This window comes from Coregonus lavaretus (assembly GCF_964263955.1).
Source record: "Coregonus lavaretus genome assembly, contig: HAP1_SCAFFOLD_910, whole genome shotgun sequence".
In the NCBI taxonomy this organism is placed as follows: domain Eukaryota; kingdom Metazoa; phylum Chordata; class Actinopteri; order Salmoniformes; family Salmonidae; genus Coregonus; species Coregonus lavaretus.
Window position 1 is genome coordinate 20990 of NW_028158115.1, and position 11484 is coordinate 32473.

Genomic DNA, 11484 nt, shown 5'->3' on the forward strand with positions numbered 1-11484 from the left:
CAAACTCCTGGGAGAGCACGATGGTCCCCTTTTTGATGAGGTCTTTCTTAATTATGGAAGAGAAGAGAAAACGCTACATTTAATTGAACCTCGTATTAGTCCTGTTTGGTTAGAGGGAGGTGTTCTACAAACACATTTTGGCACTCTGAGAGGACTTGTGCTGCTACAGGAACAGGAAGGAAGTGCTCTCTGCAGACTTCCTGTCAGGGCTCTGCTCTACAGTTCACCTTCAGCTGAGGTGGTGAGAGGGAGCCAGCGGGGAGGGGAGAGGAGGGGAAGGGAGTGGTAGGAGAGGAAAGGAGAGACCCTGTGTCCCAATTCTTTACCTTGCTCCCAAAAGTGTGCACTCATTCACTCCCCCTCATGCATTTAAAAGCATTTGATTGGTCTAAGCATGGGCTAGTAATCTTTTTAAATCTATCAAATGAAGCGAGCAAGTTCACACTTGGGGCAGAAAGGAGTGTGTTCCTGTCCGAATGTATGGGATATGAGTTAAAGGGACAGGCACCTGTTTAGGGGTTTAATGAAAGGTTAAAGGGATGGGACACCTGTTGAGGGGTTTATTAAAGGGTTAAAGGGATGGGACACCTGTTGAGGGGTTTATTAAAGGGTTAAAGGGATGGGACATCTGTTGAGGGGTTTATTAAAGGGTTAAAGGGATGGGACACCTGTTGAGGGGTTTATTAAAGGGAAGGGGAGAAGTGGAGTGGGGAATAAGGTCTAATAGAGAGATGTGACCTATGCTAATTGGATGGGGAGGTCTAAAGGTCACATCCACCTGCTGACACCATAACAATAGTGTGTGAGAATGAAGACAAGCCTGTCAGATGTAAAGACTGTCATGTTGCGTTATGGTTGTGTCTGAGTATGAGTGCACGATTTGGATGATGACTGTGGTGACGCTCTCCCTGTGTCCTCTCCCTCTCTCCCTGTGTCCTCTCTCTTTCTCCCTCTGTCCTCTCTCTCTCTCCCTCCCTCTGTCCTCTCTCTCTCCCTCTGTCCTCTCTTTCCCTCTGTCCTCGCTGTCTCTCCCTGTGTCCTCGCTGTCTCTCCCTGTGTCCTCTCCCTCTCTCCCTGTGTCCTCTCTCTTTCTCCCTCTGTCCTCTCTCTTTCTCCCTCTGTCCTCTCTCTCTCTCCCTCTGTCCTCTCTCTCTCTCCCTCTGTCCTCTCTTTCCCTCTGTCCTCTCTCCCTGTGTCCTCTCCATCTCGCTCCCTCTCGTGCTACCGCTCTCTCTCCATCCAGAGGAAGTCTCTGAGAGACCAGTGGCTGATGGACGGCCCCTCCTCCCCCACATCCTCAGAGCCCCGTTCCCCACTGTGGGGCTCCCAGGCCCAGGAGATGGAGCAACGCATAGACAAGTAGGAATCTTCTATTGTACACCCCATACTCGCCACATTACCTGTAGACTCGCCACATTACCTGTAGACTCGCCACATTACCTGTAGACTCGCCACATTACCTGTAGACTCACTAGAGTCTACAGGTAATGGACACCCAAGTGGCGCAGCGGTCTAAGGCACTGCATCTCTGTGCTTGAGGCGTCACTACAGACCCTTGTTCGTTTCCAGGCTGTATCACAACCGGCCGTGTTTCAAATCAAATTTTATTGGTCACATGCGCCGAATACAACAGGTGCAGACATTACAGTGAAATGCTTACTTACAGCCCTTAACCAACAGTGCATTTATTTTAAACAAAAAAAGTAAGAATAAAACAACAACAAAAAAGTGTTGAGAAAAAAAAGAGCAGAAGTAAAATAAAGTGACAGTAGGGAGGCTATATATACAGGGGGGTACCGTTGCAGAGTCAATGTGCGGGGGCACCGGCTAGTTGAGGTAATATGTACATGTGGGTAGAGTTAAAGTGACTATGCATAAATACTTAACAGAGTAGCAGCAGCGTAAAAAGGATGGGGTGGGGGGGCAGTGCAAATAGTCCGGGTTTGGGAGTCCCATAGGGCGGCGCACAATTGGCCCAGTGTCGTCCAGGTATGGCCAGGGTAGGCCGTCGTTGTAAATAAGAATTTGTTCTTAACTGACATGCCTAGTTAAATAAAGGTTAAATAAAAAAGCACAAAAAAAACTTGATACTCACCACATTACCTGTAGACTCACTAGATACTCACCACATTACCTGTAGACTCACTAGATACTCACCACATTACCTGTAGACTCACTAGATACTCACCACATTACCTGTAGACTCACTAGATACTCACCACATTACCTGTAGACTCACTAGATACTCACCACATTACCTGTAGACTCACTAGATACTCACCACATTACCTGTAGACTCACTAGATACTCACCACATTACCTGTAGACTCACTAGATACTCACCACATTACCTGTAGACTCACTAGATACTCACCACATTACCTGTAGACTCACTAGAGACTCACCACATTACCTGTAGACTCACTAGATACTCACCACATTACCTGTAGACTCACTAGATACTCACCACATTACCTGTAGACTCACTAGATACTCACCACATTACCTGTAGACTCACTAGATACTCACCACATTACCTGTAGACTCACTAGATACTCACCACATTACCTGTAGACTCACTAGATACTCACCACATTACCTGTAGACTCACTAGATACTCACCACATTACCTGTAGACTCACTAGATACTCACCACATTACCTGTAGACTCACTAGATACTCACCACATTACCTGTAGACTCACTAGATACTCACCACATTACCTGTAGACTCACTAGATACTCACCACATTACCTGTAGACTCACTAGATACTCACCACATTACCTGTAGACTCACTAGATACTCACCACATTACCTGTAGACTCACTAGATACTCACCACATTACCTGTAGACTCACTAGATACTCACCACATTACCTGTAGACTCACTAGATACTCACCACATTACCTGTAGACTCACTAGATACTCACCACATTACCTGTAGACTCACTAGATACTCACCACACTTTTTTTTCTAGTATCTTTCTTGGGCCGTACATGCAGTGGGTGTTTGTAGGAGGCCAGCCTCACCTCATAGTCTACACAGTAGCTGTATAAATATTCTTACTTTCGAAGACTTTCTATACTCTCCATGTTTCTTTCTAGGGTTGTGGCTGTTTGTTAAACCTCAGTGTTTATAGTCTCTACACCTCGTAGTGTTTATAGTCTCTACACCTCGTAGTGTTTATAGTCTCTACACCTCGTAGTGTTTATAGTCTCTACACCTCATAGTGTTTATAGTCTCTACACCTCATAGTGTTTATAGTCTCTACACCTCATAGTGTTTATAGTCTCTACACCTCAGTGTTTATAGTCTCTACACCTCATAGTGTTTATAGTCTCTACACCTTAATGTTTACAGTGAGGGAAAAAAGTATTTGATCCCCTGCTGATTTTGTATGTTTGCCCACTGACAAAGACATGATCAGTCTATAATTTTAATGGTAGGTTTATTTGAACAGTGAGAGACAGAATAACAACAACAAAATCCAGAAAAACGCATGTCAAAAATGTTATAAATTGATTTGCATTTTAATGAGGGAAATAAGTATTTGACCCCTCTGCAAAACATGACATAGTACTTGGTGGCAAAACCCTTGTTGGCAATCAGAGGTCAGACGTTTCTTGTAGTTGGCCACCAGGTTTGCACACATCTCAGGAGGGATTTTGTTCCACTCCTCTTTGCATATCTTCTCCAAGTCACTAAGGTTTTGAGGCTGACGTTTGGCAACTCGAACCTTCAGCTCCCTCCACAGATTTTTTATGGGATTAAGGTCTGGAGACTGGCTAGGCCACTCCAGGACCTTAATGTGCTTCTTCTTGAGCCACTCCTTTGTTGCCTTGGCCGTGTGTTTTGGGTCATTGTCATGCTGGAATACCCATCCACGACCCATTTTCAATGCCCCTGCTGAGGGAAGGAGGTTCTCACCCAAGATTTGACGGTACATGGCCCCGTCCATCGTCCCTTTGATGCGATGAAGTTGTCCTGTCCCCTTAGCAGAAAAACAACCCCAAAGCATAATGTTTCCACCTCCATGTTTGACGGTGGGGATGGTGTTCTTGGGGTCATAGGCAGCATTCCTCCTCTTCCAAACACGGCGAGTTGAGTTGATGCCAAAGAGCTCGATTTTGGTCTCATCTGACCACAACACTTTCACCCAGTTCTCCTCTGAATCATTCAGATGTTCATTGGCAAACTTCAGACGGCCCTGTATATGTGCTTTCTTGAGCAGGGGGACCTTGCGGGCGCTGCAGGATTTCAGTCCTTCACGGCGTAGTGTGTTACCAATTGTTTTCTTGGTGACTATGGTCCCAGCTGCCTTGAGATCATTGACAAGATCCTCCCGTGTAGTTTTGGGCTGATTCCTCACCATTCTCATGATCATTGCAACTCCACGAGGTGAGATCTTGCATGGAGCCCCAAGCTGAGGGAGATTGACAGTTCTTTTGTGTTTCTCCATTTGCAAATAATCGCACCAACTGTTGTCACCTTCTCACCAAGCTGCTTGGCGATGGTCTTGTAGCCCATTCCAGCCTTGTGTAGGTCTACAATCTTGTCCCTGACATCCTTGGAGAGCTCTTTGGTCTTGGCCATGGTGGAGAGTTTGGAATCTGATTGATTGATTGCTTCTGTGGACAGGTGTCTTTTATACAGGTAACAAGCTGCGATTAGGAGCACTCCTTTTAAGAGTGTGCTCCTAATCTCAGCTCGTTACCTGTATAAAAGACACCTGGGAGCCAGAAATCTTTCTGATTGAGAGGGGGTCAAATACTTATTTCCCTCATTAAAATGCAAACAAATGTATAACATTTTTGACATGCGTTTTTCTGGATATTTTTGTTGTTATTCTGTCTCTCACTGTTCAAATAAACCTACCATTAAAATTATAGACTGATCATTTCTTTGTCAGTGGGCAAACGTACAACATCAGCAGGGGATCAAATACTTTTTTCCCTCACTGTATAGTCTCTACACCTCATAGTGTTTATAGTCTCTACACCTCAGTGTTTATAGTCTCTACACCTCATAGTGTTTATAGTCTCTACACCTCAGTGTTTATAGTCTCTACACCTCATAGTGTTTATAGTCTCTACACCTCATAGTGTTTATAGTCTCTACACCTCAGTGTTTAGTCTCTACACCTCATAGTGTTTATAGTCTCTACACCTCATAGTGTTTATAGTCTCTACATCTCATAGTGTTTATAGTCTCTACACCTCATAGTGTTTATAGTCTCTACACCTCATAGTGTTTATAGTCTCTACACCTCATAGTGTTTATAGTCTCTACACCTCATAGTGTTTATAGTCTCTACACCTCATAGTGTTTATAGTCTCTACACCTCATAGTGTTTATAGTCTCTACACCTCATAGTGTTTATAGTCTCTACACCTCATAGTGTTTATAGTCTCTACACCTCATAGTGTTTATAGTCTCTACACCTCATAGTGTGTATAGTCTCTACACCTCATAGTGTGTATAGTCTCTACACCTCAGTGTTTATAGTCTCTACACCTCGTAGTGTTTATAGTCTCTACACCTAGTAGTGTTTATAGTCTCTACACCTCATAGTGTTTATAGTCTCTACACCTCATAGTGTTTATAGTCTCTACACCTAGTAGTGTTTATAGTCTCTACACCTCATAGTGTTTATAGTGTATTTCATGTACTGTAAGTGTATGAAAGCACTGCCTTTATCAATGCAAGATTAAAAGTGAATGGTTTGTTCTGGCTGAGATTGTAATGGAACGCCAACAAAGTGCGTGTGTCTATGTGTGTGTCAGGTTGCAGACAGAGAGTCAACGGTTAGTGGAGGAGGAGGAGAAACTGGAGCAGCAGATGGAGGATGGCCAAGCTGTGAGTGACACACACTATGTCTTACTGTACTTGTGAGGACCTTTTGGGGACCAACAATTGATTCCCAATGATTCCCATTTTTCCCCTAACCCTAAACTCTAATTCTAACCCCTTAGCCTAAAATATACTTTTTTACAAGTGAGGACCAGCAAAATGTCCTCACTTCTCTGAATTTTAGTTAGTTTGCTATTCTTGTGAGGCCTTCTGGTACTAAAACGTGTACACCTACACTACACACACACACAGAGGGAGAAAGAATTAGGATGGCCAAGCTGTGAGTAATGCACATAAACACACACTGATACACACGCACACAAACCAATTGAATGGGCTAGCTAGAATACATGCAGAACAAGTAGCCCCATCATTACGTCAATTCTTCCCACCAGTCCTGACCGACGAGGCTCCTTTTAGATTAATAATACATTTTTCCATAATAATACGTTAATGCAGCTTTGATGTAGCACCTCTTGTTCAGAAGCAGGAACTTTAGAAAGGCCCTTCTTGCATAAACAATGTACCACTTAGACGTGTATAATTGTTCCACCTCAAGGAAACCGTGACTGTTTACCTCAGAATGACCTTTTATTTTAGAACAAAAATTCTCTTCTCCTCTTCAAGTCTTTTGTTCTTTTGTTTGTATTTCTTCTCCTAACCTTGATTTTTAGAGGTTGTTTTAGAGACGTGAATCACAAACCGAGCGTGTTATTTTGACTCGTAGACTAGGAGCAGACCAGTGAAGGTTGATTCGTATGATAGCGGCTTTTTGTGGCATGGCAGAGATGGAACTACTCACAACAATTTGCTCTTGTTATAAAGAGTGTGTGCTCCCACCCTCTTTTAAAGGTAGACTCAGTGATTTGACGTAGATGCATAAAGTAAACTGCATAGTGGATCAATTTCCGCAACAACTAAGAGCGTTGAAGCGCGAGGCTCAACTTGTATGCTGTTTTGGTGCCCTGGCTACCAGGCTGTAACGAAGCGAACCCTGTAGACGTGCAGATACTGTGTGTGACTGTGTTAGAGAGAAGTCTTTGCATCTCATTCATCTCAATATCTGCTGTGCTGCTTGTGGCAACGTCATTCCGCTGAGTCTACCTTGTTAAGGTAGGCATATCTAGTATTGAATAGTCACTGGTGGAAGGTGGGCCCGAAAGGCTAATTTGCATCCCCTTGTGGGTTGAAAATGCATGAATGACGACATTCATCTACTCTTATAATGGCATTGCTCATCTATGGTCATGGTTACAACTTGAGACTGAAAATAATTAAAGAATGGAATGTGCCTATCTAACCCCGCCTGTGTCTGTCTCCTCCAATAGAATGCAGCGATGGTGGTGGAGGCTACAGCAGGTAGGTGTGACCTGTCTGTGAATGAACTAATGACTGTCTAGCTGTCACCACCTGTTACTGTTAGCAACCGCTGGTAGCAATCGTTGTTCCACTAGCACTTCTTTATATTACTTGATTCAATCAATTTAATTGCGGAAAGATAAAATAATACGTCTTTATGTTTCTGTTTGAGTTGATAATGAATGTGATGTGTGGTAAAAATACATGATTTTAAATAACCCGACCAGAATCGGGACAGTTGATTTGAAATTCCCTTCGATCTTCAGTTGAATGGTGGGCTTAATAAAACACTGATTTAAAAAAAGTGTTATTTCCATCTACCTATTCCCACAGAAGCAGTCCATGCAGTTATCTTGGAGAATGGACAGGAAGAAGTAGAGGCCGAATCCGGTAAGGGATTAACAATGTTAACGTCATCGCTCCTCCACTCTGAATCAACTCAAATGGGTTGTAGTCCCAGAAGATGCTACAGACTGTACTAGCCTTTGATGGCATTTGTATTACAAAGGCGAAACATTGTATTCATACGTCAGTGGAAGTTCATACATGCATACAGTGAATATCTATGCATTTTAATTATATGGAATACATATACATTGATGCTGATGAAGAATCTCATGTGTTAAGTTAAGTTATCAGAGGGTAAAGCACAGAAATATTATTTATATAACGTGAACATCCCATTAGACCACTGCTGTTTGGCTGCACCATGATGGGTCTAGTAATTATATTTCTATGGGGCAAAGAGCACACAACACAAGCCAAGTCAGTGGAAATGTTCTGGTTGGTTGGATTCAGGGTCACAGGGACTGGCAACATGCCTTTGGCTTGGTGCTAAAATGTCCCTCTTATCATTATGACCTTCTGTCATGAGTCCAGAATAGAACAGCGGTGATTCTGTAAGCTGCACTCCCTTCTCTTCTTTTGGATTTCTAATGTCACTCGTTCCATTGGCCGGCCTCTTTTCTTGTCTTTCTCCTTCACTCTCCATAACTTTCTCCAAGTTCCAACAAATGTTCAACTCTCCTGTTTTCTTCTGTGCTCACTATTCTAGCTGGGCTTTGCAGAGCTTGGTAAGATGAATGTGCGTCTTTGCCAATGGTCTTGCTGATAGAAGGCTGGGAAGATGATTTCAACATTTCCTAACTATGATCTGTCTCTCTTGTCACAGTTCTAGGAACAGTTGAGGCGGCTCTATTGGAAAGAGCTGAGATCCTCACCAATGGGAGAGGAGAGGGGGAGGGGCAAGCTGCTACCCACGATGCATCAGACGGCGGACTGCCCAACGGTCCAGTGACTGTCATCCCTGGCGACGGTACAGTTACCATGACGTTCCTGGGGTTCACTGAGGCGGAGCCAAGCGAGGCTCCGTTAATCGAGGACGACGAGGAAGGAGGATTGATCATGATGCGAGCGGAGCTAGTGACTATCACGGACGAGGGAGACGAGCTGGCCGATGACCTTTCCCCTCCGGGTCAGGAACTAGAAGTAGACTCGGCCGCGTCCAATCAGAGCTCAGAATCTCCTGAGGAAGGAGGAGATGAGAAGGTGAAACCAGAGACAACTCCTGAAGAGTCCTCAGAAGTAGCAAAAGAGACTGAGGTGGAGGCAGACACAGTAACAGGAGATTTAGGAGAAGGACAGATGGACACAGTAACAGGAGATTTAGGAGAAGGACAGATGGACACAGTAACAGGAGATTTAGGAGAAGGACAGATGGACACAGTAACAGGAGATTTAGGAGAAGGACAGATGGACACAGTAACAGGAGATTTAGGAGAAGGACAGATGGACACAGTAACAGGAGATTTAGGAGAAGGACAGATGGACACAGTAACAGGAGATTTAGGAGAAGGACAGATGGACACAGTAACAGGAGATTTAGGAGAAGGACAGATGGACACAGTAACAGGAGATTTAGGAGAAGGACAGATGGAGGGTGGGGCGAACGGTGGTGGAGAGGCACAGCCAGTAGAGGAAGCTCCTGTGTCTGACCTGCAGTCCCCAGATGATGCCCTAGATGGCGCTGTGGCGGCCGTTCCCGTCTACTCTGAGACCTCACTCACCCCCAGGCCCGACGCAGAGGGAGAGGCTGCAGGCGAGCCGGCAGAGGGTGATGCGGAAGTGAAGACTGAAGTGGAAGTCAAGGGGGAAGAGGTGGCCTTGGTGGCCCCAGAAACAGCCACCCTCCCTGGGGGCCAGTTCCTGGAGGTGTCCTTAGTGGAACCCCAGACTGAGTCAGAGCCAGAGCAGGAGCCCTTGCTGTTCCCATCCAAGGCCCAGACCCTGGCCCTGGGGGAGCGGGCTCCAGCCGCCCCAGAGACACTCACCCCTACCAGGGGAGAGGCGGAGGGAGGGGTCGGTGTGGCTCCCAAACGCAAGACCCGCCAGTGCTGCTCTGTCATGTGATCGATCATTTCGCTCGCTCGCGCTCTCACTCTACCAAAGTTTTCCAATGCATTCTCTGTATACTACAAGAGGGACTTGACACTGCCTCTGACACTGTGAATGAATGGTGGGCGGTAAGATGGTGTGTTATTATCGAAGTGCCTTGTGGATCTCCTTCCCTAAGAGTATAGCTCTGTTACCCATCCAGAGGAACCTGGGTTTTGTTCAGTAGGGCGAAACACTTTAAAATACTTTGAAACGGAAAATGAAAACTAGTGTGTTCCTTATTGGACCAGGTTCAGGAAAGCCCTCCCTGTTTGAGTACGTTTTTTCCTTTTGGTTCTAATGAACATGACCCTGTCAGCCTTGGCTGTGTTACTGTTGGCTGGTAGTGAGAATGAAAGGACAGTCTTGATCCATTATGCTGTATCTGTGTATCCACCCTACTATTCACAAAGAACCTGCTTTAAACTGAACTGAACTGGACTAAATGTACAGGTTGTGATAAGAGTTCCGATCACTGAAGGGCCTGTGTGTGTGTTTTAGTGAATTATTTTATGAGGGAAATGCTTATCGAAGGTCCTTGTCTTATTTTGTCCAATACAAGGCTTGAGGATTGTATCATGACCAGTACAGTAGGGATGTCAGAAATGACACCCAAGTCCTTTTATATAGTGCACTACTTTTGACCGGGGTCTATAGGTCTCTGGTCGAAAGCAGTACACGGAGTGTACGAAACATTAGGAACACCTGCTCTTTCCATGACATACTGACCAGGTGAATCCAGGTGAAAGCTATGATCCCTTATTGATGTCACTTGTTAAATCCACTTCAATCAGTGTAGATGAAGGGGAGGAGACAGGTTAAATAATAATTTTAATAATAAAGCCTTGAGACAAAATATTGAAGTGCCTTTGAACAGGGTTTGGTAGTAGGTGCCAGGCGCACCGGTTTGTGTGTCAAGAACTGCAACTCTGCTGGGTTTTTCACGCTCAACAGTTTTCTGTGTGTATTACGAATGGTCCACCACCCAAAGGAAATCCAGCCAACTTGACACAACTGTGGGAAGCTTTGGAGTCAACATGGGCCAGCATCCCTGTGGAACGCTTTCGACACCATGTAGTCCATGCCTGGAACGAATTGAGGCTGTTCTGAGGGCAAAAGGGGATGCAACTCAATATTAGGAAGGTGTTCCTAACGTTTTGTAGACAGTGGTAAGTATAGGAATAGTGTGCCTTTTTGGGTGCGTTTATGTCCCAGCGTCATAGTCTACGTACAGTTTGAGATCTTTATCACATTGTCTTTCTATATGTTGTATGTGTTAGCCTTGTCGCCTACTTGAGTGTTGTGAAGGTTTGCAAAGTTCCATTAACTTAAAACAAATTCCCAGGTTTTCCTGGTTGGAGGATTTTTGATCTCCTGTTTATTCCTTCCTGATTCTGGGAATCTTCCAAATGGGATTTCTGGACAACCTCTGAATTTTGGGAAAGTGACTAGGATTTTGCAACCCTACCGTTTGAATCTTATTTTGGTCCATTATCACTTGTTAAAGGGAAAGTAATTTTTTTATATCTAAATTTGATGTATTTTAGTTGTGTATTTTCCATAGAATACACAGCTCTTTTGCATGTATATAGCCACCATGAATTCAATCGGGAGTGGGGTCTTGGTTTATGTATAGAATGTATGTTTTTTCAACAGGATACTTTTGAATCAATGAATAATGGTTTAATGATTAAACTGAGATTTGTGAAATATTATTTGATGTCCTGTCTAACCATTCTTTGCTTTGTCAACATTGGACGATGAAAAACGACCATGTTGCTCCATTCTAAGATAAAGCACACAGATTATGGAGTAATCATTGAAGGGAAGAGTCAAAGC

General features: G+C 44.3%; 1 protein-coding gene across 1 annotated transcript in view; it reads left to right on the forward strand.

Annotated features, from left to right (window-relative positions):
- The window catches only part of palm3 (paralemmin 3), a 28365-nt gene extending 17005 nt beyond the window's left edge, over window positions 1-11360 (forward strand). Inside the window, exons 4-8 of the mRNA XM_084198557.1 lie at window positions 1244-1359; window positions 5787-5859; window positions 7182-7212; window positions 7546-7602; window positions 8384-11360. Coding sequence (XP_084054683.1) covers window positions 1244-1359; window positions 5787-5859; window positions 7182-7212; window positions 7546-7602; window positions 8384-9621 — 1515 coding nt within the window. The 3' untranslated portion in view covers window positions 9622-11360. The remainder of the gene's footprint in view (window positions 1-1243; window positions 1360-5786; window positions 5860-7181; window positions 7213-7545; window positions 7603-8383) is intronic.
- The last annotated feature ends 124 nt before the right edge of the window (window positions 11361-11484 follow it).